The sequence below is a fragment of the Crotalus tigris genome, unplaced genomic scaffold, assembly GCF_016545835.1.
Source record: "Crotalus tigris isolate CLP2741 ecotype Arizona unplaced genomic scaffold, ASM1654583v1 scf7180000017866.186403, whole genome shotgun sequence".
Lineage (NCBI taxonomy): Eukaryota > Metazoa > Chordata > Lepidosauria > Squamata > Viperidae > Crotalus > Crotalus tigris.
Genome location: NW_024096687.1, coordinates 80,169 through 98,382, shown reverse-complemented (window position 1 = coordinate 98,382; position 18,214 = coordinate 80,169). Strand labels below are relative to the sequence as shown.

The following is an 18,214-nucleotide window of genomic DNA, read 5'->3' as shown; positions in this document are numbered from 1 at the left end:
CTATATGCAAGAGAGGGAGAGCTAGTTTGTGGTGGTTAAAGCACGTTAAGACCCAGGAGACTTGATTCTAGTCTCACCTTAGGCACAAAAACCAGCTGGGTGTCCTTGCGCCAATCCCTTTCTCTCAGCCTCAGGAAGCAAGCAACGGCAAACCACTTCTGAAAAACCTTCCCAAGAAAACTGAAGGGATTTATCCAAGTGGTTGTCAAGAATCAACATTGATGCACAAACAAATTCCAAGAGAAGTACCAGATTCTGAAACTGGCAAACTAAGAGATAAAACTAACGAGCAAGTAGAAGACTGGAAGCACAACTTGGAAGCTTTTATATTCATTTAATTAATGTCAATGTAGTTTACAAACGGGAATGACAAGTACCTTTTAATAGAATATACATCGACACACAATCATTGACACAACTTTAATACCACCTTGTGCAGTTGGGAATCTTTGGGCAAAGATAGTTCATTTATTTTCAAGCTCATTGAGGGAAAGGAGGGAGCAGCTACGGAATTCCAAAATGCACCTTCTCCAGAGAAGGAAATTAACAAGTTAGTTTTTTTGCATTTGTCTTAATAGGTTTCTCTGCTCTCCTTACTCCTCAAGAAATAAAAATGTAGGTCAGATTTAGGTTTAAAAATAAATGCTAATAATTATATGTGGTTTTATATATATTCATTTGGCTTAGAATTAGTCCACAGGACCAGAAAAAGTTCTTTATTCCCAGTGCAACTTGCTGGGACATCAAGGATGAACCTTTTCAGTTTATTGTCTAACAGATCAGGGAGAAGAGTAATCATGCACTTAATGTCCCAGCAAAGACTGTTTGATTGTATTGGGCAAGTAGGTTTTTGAGTGACACATGGTATCATCCCCATTACAACAGATTTAGGAAGGAATAAGTGCTATACAGTTGTGGAATCTTGGGCCCAAGCAAATAGCATTTTAGATGCTTTATGGCTCTTGTAAACTGTTGCACCTTTAGGATGCCAGATCAATATTTGCTTGAATCAATTGTTCCCCCCCCCCTTCCTACCAACCTCCAACAACTAATACGAGTTGCAAATCAGCTTTCAGTATGTTGCTTAACTGCAGCAACATTTTTGACTGAGATACACTGGTTCAGAAGTTTTGGGCATTCTGGAGCTCAGAATTAACTAAGAATAAAAAATAATTCTCTGTAAGACAATTGTTATGTATATGGGGATGAAATTGTGTCATAAGAGGCTGATTAACAACAGATGTCTTCAACTTGCATTCAGTGCATACATACAGTTTGACTCAATAGGAATAAAGAATCCTGGGCTGGGAGAAAATCTTGTGGTCTAATCAGTATCATGCCAAAGGTTTTCCCAATAGCATGATAATCTAGCCAGATGTTTTAGTGCAATCATGTCCTTCTGAGGCTTAAATCCACAAATATAGTATAAGATGGAATTAACGAAAAAAGAAAAAAAAGTTATTTAGTAGACCCAGGGCCATAACTCCGTTAATTTTCACACTGTAATCCCAGTTTAAATAGTGATGTATAGGCTTATTTGCCTGTCAGCGTCAAGCAGGATAACTTCCTGTCAGAATTTACAACAACTTTGTAAAATGTTCCCTGAATGGACTACAAAATGGCATGTTTGGCTGTACATGTAAAAACTGCAAGGTTTTTTTTTGTTTTGTTTTTCAATTAAGGCAGGTAGTGGGGTTATTTTCAAAATGCAGAATGAAGGGCTAAGAAATGTTTCTGTAAGGAATGCTGAGAAAATGGAGTCTAAATTGATCTAATTTTGAACAAACCCAGATTACATTCCAACATTACCACAGTCCAAGCAGAAATGACAAAAGGAGGAATCAAAACTGGCACATACCTATTTCCTTTTCAAAATGAAACATGAACATCTGAAAATTAGATGAAACAGCCGTTAAGAAAAATATTCCAGAGTAGAAAAGACTGCCAGTAGCTGGACCTGGGAACATGTCAAAGCAGAATGCTAAAGATTCTGCCAGAGGTATGATAGAACATTGGGTGTTTTTCTGCATTCATTTGGCGGCCCTGTTCAAATTTAATTCTTGTAAGCTTGCAGGTTGATGAATACAATTACATTTGGACAAAAGATAGCTTTAGCTTTCACAAGACTAATTGGTCTGAACATAGCTACGCTAACAATTCCATCTGTAATAGACAAAGACCACTGTTCTGCTTTGTGTAAGTGCCTATCACAGTTCACCACTAATGATGTCCATTGTTACTAAGGCAGTTGCAACATTCCGAGATGGTGCCACCTGGAACCCAAAAATTAAAACATGGCTGAAACATCATATGATTGCCAAAACTTTACAAGATTTCAGACATGTTTTTTTTAAAAAAAATATTTTGATGCCTGTGCCATCATAAGAAGTTCCATAAGAATGTTTAGTGCCTAAAAAGTCTACTGACCCCTGCTATGACTTTTCCCACAGGCAATGGAGTAAGCTTGCACATTTATGTTTTCCCATGTGAAAAAAATGGAAAAGGGTTTCATTGAAATATTTTATATAAATAGCCCATTTAACTCTAACAAATGAAAGAAAACCTGTTTTTTTTCTATTTTCCCCAGAAGTCATGTAAGTTATGGCCGAAACTACGAATTGTTAATTTCATATCTGAATGAGGAAATATACACCACAGAACATTAAACCATTTATATTATATATATGTATAATATATATTTATATACTTTTTTAAACTAATGACTTTAATGCAAAAACTCTGCAGAACCAAGAAAAATATGGGTTTAATGTTCTCTGCTTATTTTTTCTCTTTTTTTAAAAAAAGTCACCCCCCCAGGAAAAAATAAAAAGGGAAACATTAGTATGTAACGTTGGAGTCTATCCCATTTATACACAACATTGTAAACATATAGTCTATATTACATGTGCTTCATTCTGCCTTTGTGGATGTGAAGGTATAAGTTTTTTCTTTCATTAAAAAAATCCACTACAACACCACAAATAAAAAGAGGGTGGGAAGGAGACTGCAGATTACAGGCTCGGACATTTCCTGCCATGGAAGATCCAGCACCTTCTCATGCTTCCCTGAAAGGTCTTGCAAGTTGTCCACGATGGAACCCCAACTCTTGGAGAAATGGGACAGACGTGGAACAGCAGTTTGTAAAAAAGGAAAAACGAATCACAATAAGGATTCTGGTTTGGCCTTCTTGTGGAGCGGGCAGCACCAGTGACAGGTTCGGAAGCAGAGGCATCGTGCAGCTCCCTCAGCCTCTAGTCCACTTTTGGAGTCTTTAGTTTCAGGTTTCTGTGTTGCTGCCACTCCTTTCCCCTAGTCCCCATGGTTCAAACAACTTGATCTCAGCAGCCATATTTTTTTCATAAGTAAATGCGCCTGAGGTCCCCTGGTGAGGTGATGGTATTGCACTGAGGGCACAACTTCTTAGCACCCTGTGAAGGATTGAGAGAAGAGTTACGAAAAATAAGGATGGTATCTCAGTCACAACACAACATAACAAGATCTAAAAGGAAGTAGAAGTGGTAAACTGTATCCAACCATTATAGGAAACAGGCTGTAAATGGTAGCCTCCACGAATACTATACAACTCAAAATTAAATACCACTGAGATGCTTATCATGCAAATAATTTCTCAAACTTTGCACAGCTGAAAAAAATTATGTATAGAGGAAAGGAAAAAAAAATATCCCAAATTCAGAGACCAGTTATAAGAACGCTTATTTGAGGTAGTTTCTGCCAAAGACAGCAATAGTAGGTATTAGAGCTGACTGTGTATTTACTTTTTCAACAGAAGAAAATGGTATATCTGTTAATTATTGTTTAATAAATGATTGCAAAGTCAAATTTCCAAGTTTTTTTGTTCAATTAACATTACTTTTAGCTTTATATGAGTTTGAATGAAAATAAAATTGTGACTATGTCCACAGATTAAAGAAAAAATCTTCAATGAGGCATACTTTTTCTCACAACAGTGAATCACTTGTCAATTAATCTGAAGGATTCTAAATCTCAGAATTTAGGATAAAAATATTTGAGTTATCAGCTGATCAGTAGGCGTGATAGGAAAGAAAATCAAGGCAACAATTATAGCAATCCATCCTTTAGAAACAAATATAACTTGGAAAGGACTCTAAAATGCAGCATAGTGGAATTTGAAGTTAGCCTCTAACTTTGGCTGGTTTTCTGTCTGTGATCCTAGTTCTCTCTTATCAATATTTTCAAATATTCCCCAGCAAAATGGGGAATGGGGGAATGGTAGCTATACTGGTTCCCAGCTGGCATAGATGATGATCTCAAATAGACTTGTCTGAAACCCACTGTAGAAATGTCTCATCTTTGAGTCCAACAGTCAAAACTGGCTTGGATAAAGTGGGACCGTCGACAAGGGAAATTTCTCCTCCTGTCAGAAAACACATCCTCTACTATTATTTTCACATCAGGCAACATCAGAAATTAGAACAGTATTTTAAGAAAACAAGAAGAATCTGATTGATAGTTGAAATTTCTCTCAGAACCTTTTACAATTTTTGCCTTTACAGTGTCTTAGGAGCTTCAAACTCTCATCTTCTGTAACTCTCTCTCACACACAATATGTAATATAAACACACACAAACATATGTGGTAAAGTCTGGATTATGATCTTAATGCAGTCATTTTTCCACAAACAGAAGAATTCCACTGGCAGAACAGGACAACTGCTAAGCTTTGTTGATCCCCTACAAAGAGGACGTGGCAATACCTGATGGTGCAAAGGGGAAGGGGAATTAAGAAAAAAATTCTGCCTCTATACAAGCCTCAGACACATGCACTGGAACAGGGCCAATGAAAAAAGCTTTCTTTCCCAATTCCCATGTAGCTCACTTGCCAGCTGTGATTACTAAACTTTTATTTTGAAATAAAAACACTGAAATAATATGCCACACCTGTTGAATGAGTGGATGAATGAATATGTGAATACACACACACACACACACACACACACATATATATACACAGTACATAACATAACATAACATAATGTAACGTAACAAAAAAAAATCAGAAATGTTCTATTCCTTTCATCATGATCCATGGAAAAATCCTGATGAATAACAGAAGTATATACTGACTGAAGGCCACTTCAGGCTTTCCATTATGAACTTAAGTTTTCCAGGTTTTATAAAACATGGCTGCAAAATGTAGCTCCAGGGAAAACAGCACCAAAAAGAAATGAGAAGTTTGTTGTTTTTTTACCTCATACATTCTTAATTAAAATTTGGCAGATATTGATTCTGAAAGTTGATTAATCATTTTGGGGAGTTCAAAAAATAACGAGTACAACCCACTTTTAAAGTCATTATTTCTCACAGAATATCAGAAGAACAGTGCCTTGACAAAAGAGCAGGGAATTTTGCTTTAAATTTTAAAACGTGAAAGCTGAGTAGAATCTAAGTTACTTTAGAATAGAGGATAGGATAGGACAGACCAGGCCAGGCCAGAATAGAATTCTTTATTGGCCAAGTGTGATTGGTGGACACACAAGGAATTTGTCTCTGGTGCATAAGCTCACAGTGTACATATGAACAGCAAGTAATACGTGGTCTAGAAAAGAAGAAAGTTGTCACTATAGATTTAGATAGTGTGTGTGGTCAGCAAATGTGCATTAGGTAAAAACAGTTTTAAACACATTAAACTGTAAAAAGGACAATGGTTACAAGATTCTGAAATGAGCATTTTCATGTTCCTAATAGATGAGCAATGCTATTCACTCCAAATGCAAAGGATGCATGGAAGAGAGAAGCAAGGAAAGAAGAAAAGATTTCAAGTAATTTAACTGGCAACATAATTTAATATAATTATCAAAGTGAAGATAAATACTAGGTATTTTCTGTCCTTTTGAATTGATCAGCAAATCTCAGCATTTTAAGACTGTTATCAATACTGTTATAAATTGATCACTATGGAAGAATGCCCATTTACAAAATGGAAGCAATCATGAGAGTTGTTAGTTTTAAGATACAGGACAGCAAACTGAAGAAATTAAAGATAACATATCCCAAATACGAGATATAAAATGATTCCTTTTAAAGTGTAATTTTTACTTTCATAGAAAGACAATGAGAGAAAAAAACAAGTTTCATTGTAAACATGCAATAAAGGTAACATCTGAATTTTAACATAAATCTTTAAAATTTCAATTATTTCTCTTGTTCAAAACGATACTCACTTAGCTGCAAAACCCATACTCCCAACAAAGAAGATCCATTCCCCTAAGTTAAGCTTTTTTACTTAGAGACTCAATGATATTTTCATCAACTTGACCCATGAAAATGAATAATTAAATTTTATCATGACTTCAACAACTTCCATTCCCATCAGCCTCAGCCTAGACTTAACTATAGAAAAGTCGACTTCAGTGATGTCACTATAAAACCACACAACGAATCCATAAACATTATGTTTTACACAGGGAACCTAGAGAAAGTCATACATACCTGTACCTACATGCCACTAGTTCCCACCTAGAACACATCACTAAATCATTTTTAGTCTGTTTCTATGTTACAACCATATTTATTCTGAACCACTTCACAGAGTTGCTCAACTGATGAAATTAAACCTGGCATTTAGAAGACTGAATTATCCACCCAACCAAAACAGGAGACAAATCAATACAAGCAGATCAATTCCCAGGGAGAACCTATACAATTGGTTGTTACCTACATCTCTCAACCAAACCACTCAAACACATTATTAAGCTACAGCCCATACTAAACAAATGACACCACACTTTTTCAAGCATTCTGTGACAAGCCCATACTTGCATATAACCATCTCAAATATACTCATAAGTAATAAGGGACAACAAAACAATGATACCTCATAAGAACCAGAGCCTGCAATAAACCCAGATGTCTATTTTCCCTTCACATCACATGCCCCAAGTATACACATAAGATTAGAGTTGCCTTCACATACTCATCCTCCAAAGTGATATGTATACCATCATCTGCAAGCAATACCCTTCTGGATCCTACATAGGACAAACAGGATAAGCTCTGCATAAAAGAATTAATGGACACAAATTTGACATTAGAATTCAAAGCAAGGAAGAAGTAATATTAGTGCATTGTAATTTCCCAGGACATTGCATTGTAGATTTCAAAGTGACTGTTTTAGAAAAGTGGGACTTTTAACAGCACCATTAAATGAGAAACTATTGAACTCATATATTTCAAAAGGTTTCACACAATCTCAGAAGGCCTCAACAAACACAATGGGTTTTTAACACATTACAGTTGTTGATTCATAAGTTAAATGTAAAGTGTAAGCTGTATCTGCATAATCTAATCTATCTAGCTTACCTACCTTTCTTCCTCCACCTTATTCCAATTTAAATCCTACATTAGTCTATGCTGCTGCTCCCAAAAGCGTATAACTTTTATTACAATTTGTTAGAAAAGCTCCTGTCAGACTCCTGATTTTTTTTGCTACCACAGACTAATCTAGCTGCCCACCTTCAATCCTCTTAGTTATTTAGTTCTATCATTGGAATCATTACTTTGAAGCTAAATATCTTTTAGGATTACCACTCTGAAACTCTCTTTGTCACCTATAGTCAAGACCAAAACCTCTCCCTGTCCTTAGTGATTTGTCTCATTTCTTTATTTTAGGTCTGTCTTCCACTTCATCTTTTCACTTAATCCTCACTGGCCTCATCGTGTGATTCTCATTCCTACTGCCCTGTTACATTGCCTCTGTTCCAAGTATTTCCTTTTACTTGGCAGTGACACATGGGTCAATAACAATCTTCTGAGAGGAGAGATAACTCTGGAGTACCGGCCTTTATTTGCTCACCATCTCTAGTTTCTAATAACATTTGAGTTCATTTAGCCCAAAAACCATTTGGAGAAGAAAGCAATGAAGTAGTCAGATTTGTTGATAATACTATTCAAAGTATTTAAAAAGAAGAGAGTGAAGAGCTCCAAAAGAATCTCTCTAAAACTGGATGAATGATCAACCAAACTGCAAATGCAATTTAGTTTTAATAAGCGTACTTTGTCCAGGTTGTCCTCAACATATGACTGTAATGGACCCTGGAATTAAAAGTTGTAAGTCATTGTGGTGGTACGCTGAGGCATCACATGACTGGATTCAAACTTACAACCATTTTTATGATGGTCATTAAACGAACCCAGAGGTCATTAAGCAAATCCACTTTCACCAACGGGCCTTTTTCCCCGGAAATTGAAATTAAATGCCAGAAACTGGCAAAATCCGTCACAAATAGTGATCATCTGACAGAATGCTACAAATGGCCATAAAGATGAATTGGCTGCCAAGTGCCCAAAATACAATCATGTGACTGTAGGGGTGTGTGTGGCCACTGTAATTCTGAAAATGGGATTTAAATAGCTCTAGGAAGGTCTGTTGTAATTTTGAATGGCTGTTTAAGTGACCAGCTGTAAATTGAAGACTGGGTCCAAACCCACAACTTCACATATACATTGATGTGGTCTGAGTTTTCTGTAAAAATCTGAAAATAGATTTCAAGACCACAGTGGACACCTCAATGAAGAAGTCAAGTGGCAGCTGTAAATAACCAAATTCCATGGCAGGAACTATTAGAAAAAGAACTGAGTATAAAAATGCCAATTTTTTTTGCATGAAATCCTTATAAAATCTGTATGGTAGGTGGGCATCTGGAATATTTTTTTTGTATTTTATCTTAATCAGTATTTTCAGGAGATAGGTAAAATGATGTTCACAGTATCTGGAATTAAGGACTGTATTTTGTTTAAAAAACTTGTCACTTTCCAGACAGTACCCTATTTAAGAATCAAACAAGATATTTACCGTTATAAGGGTTCCTTGGTGAGCTCTGAGCTTGTTTTCTTGCAAACGTTTCATTACCCAAACTAGGTGGATAATGAAATGTATGCAAGGAAACAACCCTGCTCAGAGAGCACCAAGGACCTCTCATTTCAAACCTGAGTTACAAATATTCTCCTTTATTGACAAGGTATTTATAATTCTAATAGCCTTCATTTCCTGATTCTTCCTGGCTCTGAATTTTATTGATAGACAAACAGCAAGATTAGGGAGTAAAAATGCTTTGTATTAAATTGGTTATTAGTTGTTAATATCTGCTTTGCATTAAGAGGGCAAATGGTGAAATGTATGACATTATTTAATAAAAACTGAGATCATATTATTTAATAGTACTATTTCCATGACAATATCATGTCTATTGTGTGTTAATATTACTGCAGTTTGCTGTAGATACCATTGTAGCTGCTTCAAGTGAACCCTTTTCATTTCACTAGTCCATGACCAAAGCCTTTTTCTTGGAGAATCTGGGTATTTCATTAATACTGTCATCCAAATTAATCTGCATGTGCTGTTTCCACTGTTACAATGCTGCAATTCTCAATTTTCAAAAAATGTTATGCAAACTCCAAAATATATGAAAAATTTAAGGAAGACAAGACCATCCTATTACTTCATTGTGTGCTCAAATTTTACGTTTTCAGTAGGTTTCTTACTGAAGTAATGCTCAGTAAGATGTAGAATCTGTGCCAACTGAGGGCATGTGCTGAAAGAACTGTATCGCTACCATAGAATGTTTTTTTAAATTCATGCAAATCCTAAGCAGGAAGTCTGTTGGAATTTGGTGAAGGTTGGTTTTCAACTACTGTACAAATGTCACTTTTTACAAGCAGGGAATACCAATGCCACTTCTGTCCCAAATTACTTCTATATCATGCTTTTGAAATAGAGGATACAACTTATTAATTACAATTATACGGGGAATGGGGATAACTAGTAAGCAATTATAGAATTGGGTTCACTGTATTATCATTAGCATGTAAATAATAATAGATCTGTTGTATTCCGTAGATAAGGAAAAGTAAAGCAGCTAAATATTATTGTACTTGTTGAAGTGAAATTAATACTTAAGAGAAGTTACTTCATGCATTTAACATCTGAAGCCAGAAAATCAAATCACCATCCAGAACCAAGGATACCATAATAATTCCTGTCAGACAAAAGCAAAGGATAAGAAATACTTGAAATTAGCATGCATTAGTGAATACCTTGTGCTTGTTTCCCAATAACTTAGTTTTATGAGTCCTATCCAGTTTTTGTTAATGTCTTGTCCACTTTGCTTTCCACTTTCTTTACTATGCTACAATGTCGTCCAAGTAAACATTTAGCTAGTCATATAAAACTAAAAGATGAAAGTTAAATTTTCCCTAACAGTGAAAGAATGGCAATGTCCAGAAGTGTTTAAGGATGCCGAGCCCACTATTCCAGTCTCTTTTTTCCCTTTTAACTTTTACCAAGTGCAACAAATTATTGCACAATTGCATATGCTGCCCTTCTAGGGCACATTTTTCTACATGTACAAACAGGATTGTGCATTTTCGTAACCAAGAGGAAAATCAATTTCCAGAGCAAGGAAACATATGACCATTTTTAAATCAACCCACCCCACTTCTGCTCACTATTCCTCATTTGTGTTAAGAACAAACTACAAGCATCTTTTCTGTATCCAAAATAAAAGGAGATACTTTAATTACAAGAATGCAATATGCTGTACACCATCACATTCATAAAGAAAAGGAGGAGGGAAGGGCAGCTTTAACAAGATTACACACATTGACTTTGATCAAGACACAGCAACACGAAGGCATCCCGGGCTTTTTATTGCTGTCTTCAGGCTACATTTTAATGGTTACATTAGAAACATGTGAACATAGGCAGAAAGAGTGATTTTTTTTAAAGTGAACAAGAAAACAACACTTGCCTTACAAAATGTTTCCTGCAATATGTTGTGAGCTATGAGGAGAGAGCAAGGGCTGAGGAGCAGGTGAATAGCTGCATTTCCATTCCACAGCTTAATTCCCTATTTTGAATGCTAGGCCACAAATAATGTGATAAAGCATCACATTAAACTTTGTTCTTCTCTCATTTTTCCCAAAAAAGGAACAGTGTTTGAACTACAGGTAATAGAGCTGAATTTTTTTCTAACCAGCAAGAGCCTAGCTAGAATCAATCTTGAATAGTAAATTCAGAGTAAAATATAGGTATTCCAACTGGTATCTTTTAATAGTGTCATCTTAAAGATATAGATGCCGTGTATATACCAATGCTTTACTTTAATAAATGCAAAATGTATATGTAGAAATGGTATTATACTATTATTTCAGAAGTTCCCACCCTTAGCATCTTAGCAATTTTTCAGGGTGCCCCTAGCAGTTCCCAAACCATGCACGGTGGTGCTCTAGGAAGCTACAGCAAACTCATTAACAATTCTGTTTATTAAGCAGCGAAATATTCTGTGGCACCAGTGTGAGTTTGCAGTCGTACCCCATAGGGCTACACCACGGGGTTTGGAAACTGTGGCTCTTTTTAGAATATTGCTGATACTGTTTTCTCTAGCAAAGTCCTATCAGATGGGTCAAAATAGGTTTTTATGTAAAAGATAGCACTTCTTTGATTCATAGAAGGGCCCATATTTTGAGTCACTTTGATTCATAGAAGGGCCCATATTTCGAGTGGTTAGGATATATAGAAGAACTGAAAAGATAACCTCCCTTTTCCTTCTCCAAGCATCTCCTTTGGATCCAATTTAATATATCTATATCTGCCTTTCAAAACTTCTTTGTGTGCATCTATATCTTCATCTAGATGTTATACTGATGAACTAAGTTTACAAAAATACAGCTCAATTGAGACAGCATGTTTTATCATATGATTTCATTAGTTGAGTTAATTGGTCAGTTTTATTTTGAATTTAATCAATTGAGCATATCATTTTTCTCATAAAATAATCCTGGCAAATATTAAATCAAGATTAGAGAATTTATTTTTTCTCGCTTCATGGTGACAAAAGGAAACTGTTCTTAAAAAATCAGGAGAGAGATATTACACATTTGAGACTCACAATTTTAGTTTTGCATTCAATACCTCAGCTGAAATTTATTTGCAGAACTTACAAGACCATGTTTCTATCTCATATACATTTCACTGTGTTAGTGTTTGGGATCGTTCCTACAAAGACAACAAATCACTGCCAAAGTATGACATGAAGGTTTTTTTTAAAGGAAAGTATATTAATTCCTCAGCCAAGTCACTGTTATATTGAGAACTGCTTTCTTTTAAAGCATATTTGCTCCATAAATGTAAAACCCTTATGGATAGCCAGTACTAAATTTATTATAGTGAAAGAGCATGGCAGTAAAATACTATTTTCAGGCCCTAACAGGAAAAAAAGAATTGTTGCATTTGCATGAATTTTAGTTTAATAAGCTATATAGTAGATAGGCTTGAAAAATGGATGCAATAAGACCAATTACTCCTATTTTATTTAAAACTCACTTTGCAAAAACAAATAAAAAAAACAAGGAGGTAGTTTTTATTAATGTCTAAAGCAGGTGTGCACAAGTGTTTTAGGTACACACTAGATGTGGCATGATTCTCGAGGACCTCATTCCCACAGTATGTGGGGCCTAGCATTGCTTTGGCAGAGAGGAGCCATTGGCCAGATTTTGGGGATTTAGAGGTTGTAAAGTGCAGGATGAGTGCCTTAAGCCTTAAATAAATACTTAAGGTACCAATTTCACAAATAACATCTGTACAGCAGGACTAAAAATCTGGAAGGAAGTAATTACTTGCACATTTTCACTCATATAAAAACATTTTATTCATACTTTCTCACATTCTCGTATAATATGAATTATGAATTCTACTACCTGTAGCTGCAAATCTCCCCTGCATACATTAACTGTATACCCAACACCCAAGGAGAATAGTCTATCCTGCAAAGCCAATTTAAAGAAGCTTTCTACAAAAGGATGGGGAAATGAAAAGATGGATAATAAAAGCATGACAGCACAATTAAAACGGATCGACTATGTCTTACGGGAACAGAGTTCCTTAAGAGTCTCAGAGCCAGTTACTTGCAGGATTACCTCTCCCTGAGGGTATCTGCTAGTCCTATTGGTTTAGACAGGGTAGGTGTGCTCCAAGTCTCCTCCTTGAAATGTTACCACCTGATATGACCTTGGAGGCTTGCTTTCTTGGTGGCCATCCCAGTCTTTTGGAACAGCTTCCCACTTGAGATAGAGGGATAACTACCCTTTTAGCCTTCTAAAGGGCTGTGAAGATCTGGCTCTTCTTCCAAGCATTGGGCTAAGATGAGAGTTGAGCTGTAAGGATGGTTGATCTGGCATGTTGGGAGGTCTACTGTAATCTTATGATTCTCACAATTCTTACACTACCTGTAGTAACATATACCTGTGGAAAGTTGCAATCTGCATGACCCTGAATGGAATAGTCAGAGGAATACAAAGTGAAGCCCATGCTGCTAAAAACATACAGGTCTACACTCTATGTAAATGTGAAAGACCTATAACACTGTGCTGCTATCATATGTCCAACTCATTTGCGAACCAAATAGAATGAAGATCAGCAAGGTTTAGGTCAGTGAAGACTGGAGTGACTTAGAAAGTTAGTAGAGTGGTTGAATGAATGAATAAATGAAGGGTACCTTTATTTTTTACGATGTTTTATGGATTTTTGTGAGCCACCTACAATTATTCTATATAGCCATATAAATCCTTACAATAAAATACAATAAAAAGAAAATAAAATAAAAGTCTCATCCCAGCCAGCCTGCACTGTTAGAAATATGGAATAATTCTTCAACCACCTCTGAGGGTGCAACGGTACAAACAGGAAGAGTCGAAAAATCTACTGATTAGATGGAAAATCTGTATGCTCTAAAACGTTTGGTACATGCACCAGAGATGGAACTCAGAAATAGTCTAGGTGAGACATAAGATAAACAATTGAACCTTTAATCATATTTTTAAAACTTATTGTTGAACCCCCCCCCCCTCTCTCAAAACAGGCAAATGGCATTCTTGAAAAAAAGTAAACTATTTGTTTCTATTACGATAGAATCTAAGCTCTTTGACAGAAAGCTGTCACTGCAAAAGAAGGTAGCATTGAGAATGATTGCCATTAAATAAAACAGAGGCATAGTATTTTGAAGAGGATTCTCATGTTGCTGTAATTTCAACTAGGGAAAAAAAGAATCTGATATAAGCTACCACATAAGAAATTAAGAGACTTACCAGAGTCCGCAGCCAGCATTCCTCACAGTGCACATGCCAGCACTGGATGGAGGTCAGGGGCATTGTATATGAGTCCTATAGAAAGAAATTAAAGTTACTGCATCACGTACTATAAAACTGAATCTGGAATTATGCAGTGAGGGCAATATATCTCTATTTTTTTTCTCATTTGACCTCCCATTGCTTGATTTTACATGCATCTGTGAATTGATGCACATTTGTACATATAAAAGGCAAAATATATATCTTTGATTATGCCTTAAAGAGAACAGACACAATATAGTGCTGCATGCTTAAATGTAGGTTAGGAACAAATTAAAGGTGACTTTTAAACTTCAGTTGTGAAAAATGGACAAAAATCAACTGACTTTATTGATTAATCATTGAACAAATTAATTTCACATTAAGATACTATAACAAATACTTGTAGTAAATTTGTAACAAACATTCCAACACACACATCTGCCAAATATAATATATGCTTGCTGTCTAGAGAGATAAAGGTAAATGTTAAAAGGCACCTGACATTCATTTCATTGGGGATATGTGAGGAGATAATAGTTTCCATACAGACTTAATTGTACTCTGTGTCCCAGGAAAAGGTATTTCCTAAACTAAAGCTATAGCTTAGAATGAAAGACACAAATACCATTTAAAAAAAAACAAAATTGTGTTGTAAAACTGTACATGTACAAAGTGACATCCAGAGATCTGCAGACTCTGTTCCACTAGAGGGAGCTTCAGCACTTCAATAATAAGCTATACCAGTCAGGTGCTCTTTATTTACAGCCTTTCTCAGCTCCTACTCTCCAAATATTGTGATGTCAACTCCCATAATCCACAGCCACCATGATCAAGGACTATTTTAAATAATTTTGTAAATGGTCTGCATTGAAGCCTTAAGCATTAATCAAATTTTTGAAATGATTAAATTACATTTTGTAAATCAGGAAGAAAAACAAAAATATATGTTCTACAAGATCAACAACTATAAAGTTTATAAAAGCAAAAAAACCCCAAAAACCCCATACATTAGGCAAAGGCAATGTCATACTATAACAGATACACTAAAACTAACTTCAGAGAAAGAAAAAAAGTGCTTTTCTCCAGAGTCAAACAATAGTGGATAATGCTGCAGTTTGTCCTATCAACTGGGCCATTTTGCAACAGCCAAAGTAGAGGTATAGTGTCATTTCCTTATTCATGACCAGAACTGGCAAACTACTCACCATGCAAATGAGACATTTATAGCGGTCCCCACGGGAGAGCTGCCTTTCTAATTCACGAACGCGAGCCTTTAGCGCCTCAAATGTTGTCACTGCCGAGTCTTCTGTAATCCTAAAATAGATGACAAAGTCAGGGCTGGCTGAGTTCTTAGAAACATTTCGTTGATTTCATTATGTGCTGAGTGCAGTAGGCAAACTACATAGAGTTAGGGTACATCTTGGCTCTTAAGAAGTGATTAAACAGATAGAATCAAATCAGCTTACACAGGATGTAGGCTTGAGAATCAGCTGAGACAGCCAACATTGGAGAAGATTTAACGGCAAAGGTCAAGGAGCAAAATAGACAATATATGAACTTGTGGGCAAATACTATACTGTACTTTGGAATGGGGTAAGTTGGAAGAAGAATACTGATAAATTTCGTATGATGTTTCCTTTTTGCCAAGTTGATGCTAATTTGACATTAAAAGCAGAACACTTATGCACGTGAATACTTCACAAAAAGCAGTATCACATCCACAAGAGAAATTTTCTGAAAGTTCTGATTTCACAAGCATTAAAAAAAGGATTGTTTGATATATAAGTGTCAAGCACTTTCTTGCAATAGTTAACCAATGGGATGCTAAACTATTAAGAGCAAATCTCTAGGAACTTCCACTTCATAAAAAAGGAAGGAAATTTATCTAGCAGAGGGTAAATCCATGTGCTGCAAATATATTAGGTTTAAAAGATAGAGAGGGAATAAAAAGAACAGCCATTGTCTAATATATTAATAACTGCAACTCTGTCATGGTTCAAGTGAGCAAGTAATCCAAAACAAGGGTTTCTTATAAGTCCACATAAGGAATGGGGATGCCATTCTTTAGGCTCATCCTTACTGTGCCTATACAGTTTAAAAAACATCAACTTTCTGCAGAAATTTAAGCTTGCACTAACCAACTAGTTTAAGTAAAACAGATACTTGGCATATATACATTTTACCTTGGTAAGTTTATTTTATCCCCTAATAGTTGGCCTCTCTGGTATAGTAACTGCTGCAGTCAAATGGGACATTGAAGGAACAGATGTGCTAAACTGAGATTATCCTAGGAACAAAATATCTCAGCAGGTAAAACTACAAAGAGAGCTCAGCTCTGCTGGAATAAATTGTATATTACTTTTCCTTCAATGAGTAACTTTTAAAAGTTTACAGACAGTACAGTGTTTATTTTAAGGAAGTTTGTTTTATTGTATTTTCATTGATTTATTGCATACAACATGTCTGGGTTATTTTAATAATAAACAATATAGAAGATTAACAAATAAATAAATGAAAACTGATAGAAAGTTAAGTTGGATAGCATCTATGATAGAAAGTCCTGCCAAAGGCAACTGAAGCTTGGAAAGAAAGCAGTACGCAGTAATCGAAAAAGCTTGTTGATAGGAATCCTAGCAGTCCAACTCTCACTGGACAATTTCAGAAAGTCTCTCAAATGATCACTCTTGTCCAGTAATAAACGAATGAATCAGAAGGCTAAATAGAAGCATATGCAACACCATTCACTGCCTGTCTGATACAATGGTCAATCAATAGCAGGACTGTAGATCAGGGTGCTAGTTAGCTGGAAAATTACTCCAGCGCTGTGTGCGTCACGCTGAAGAGATCCTGGACAATCAATGAAGGAGGTATTGATTTAGTTATTATCACTTCATATGCTTCAGACATTGTTAAATATACATTTATTAAGGGAGGGATATAGCAAGACTGAACAATATAACCTTCTTTTCCAATTGAGCCAGAATACAACCTAATAATAAAATATGTCCAATTCCAATCACTCGTAGAAAAGTATTAAAATTTTGCCACTCCTGTATAATTGCTGCTCCCGCAGTGGCCAGATGAAAACAGACCATATATAAGAGAGAAGTGGCTGGATATTCCCCTTCATCTCAATTTTGCTTAGAATTCAGAATGCTTTCAAAATAAATTTCCCCTCAAGTTTATTTCAACAGAATACAAATTCCCTTCCTCCTCATAAACAGTGACACCATACACAACATTTCATAAATTTTATAGTCCTGCTGTTTATATGTGCCTTGTAAAATATATTTAGAATTGATTATATGCAAGACAAATAAAATTTCATGGACTATATTCAACACCTGATCTCTTTATTCTTTCCATCTTTAAACATAATCCTTTTGTTTTGCTTTGTTTTTGCAGTTCTAAGGCTTCAAAGAAATTCAGGGCTTCTTATAATTTTTTTCATAAGAACATGAATTACCTCCCTGCTAACTTCTTTATCATGGAATTATCTGCCGATGAACATGTACATCAAAATGAGATTCCCTAAATAAATTTTGTTTTCTATAAATACAGAAATAAATACAATCTTTGTTAGATTGCTTTTTCTAAGAGCACATCTAGTCAACATGTACAAATACAAACAAACAACAAATCTATAGAGAAAAATGGCATATGAAATTATATAGCAACCTATTAATTAATGATTATAATTCAATAATAGCAAAATGATCCGAATGAATCTGAGTGCACAGGAAAATATACCTATGAAAAGTGCAATTCTTAAATTGTATCCAGAACTGGCATGAATTTTTCACACTAGATAGATTTTGTGCAGTTAAAAAAAATCAGCTATGCATTTTATTCATTACACCCAAGATAGTCTACAGTAGTGGCCAAAATTGTGGAAAACTTTTGGGGAAAGTGTACATTTGAGGTTTGATGGCTAATAACACCACTTTTTTTGGAGTAGTACCATAAAATTATATATCAACGGAAAGATAATTTAATCAAAAATGTAATGCAACCAAGTTTGTTCCATTATCTGTATTCTATGAAAAATTATAGCCAGATAACCAGAAAAA

The 18,214-nt window shown here is 35.4% G+C and overlaps 1 protein-coding gene across 6 annotated transcripts in view; it reads right to left on the bottom strand.

Annotated features, from left to right (window-relative positions):
• Positions 1–314: 314 nt before the first annotated feature.
• Positions 315–18,214, bottom strand: part of LOC120308106 (E3 ubiquitin-protein ligase RNF220) — a 71,309-nt gene continuing 53,409 nt past the window's right edge. For all 6 annotated transcript variants that reach the window (XM_039343646.1, XM_039343644.1, XM_039343641.1 and 3 more), the window contains exons 9-11: positions 15,350–15,458; positions 14,121–14,195; positions 315–3,428 (exon numbers count right to left, since the gene is read on the bottom strand). In XM_039343646.1, the coding sequence (XP_039199580.1) occupies positions 3,357–3,428; positions 14,121–14,195; positions 15,350–15,458 (256 nt within the window). In that variant the 3' untranslated portion in view covers positions 315–3,356. The remainder of the gene's footprint in view (positions 3,429–14,120; positions 14,196–15,349; positions 15,459–18,214) is intronic.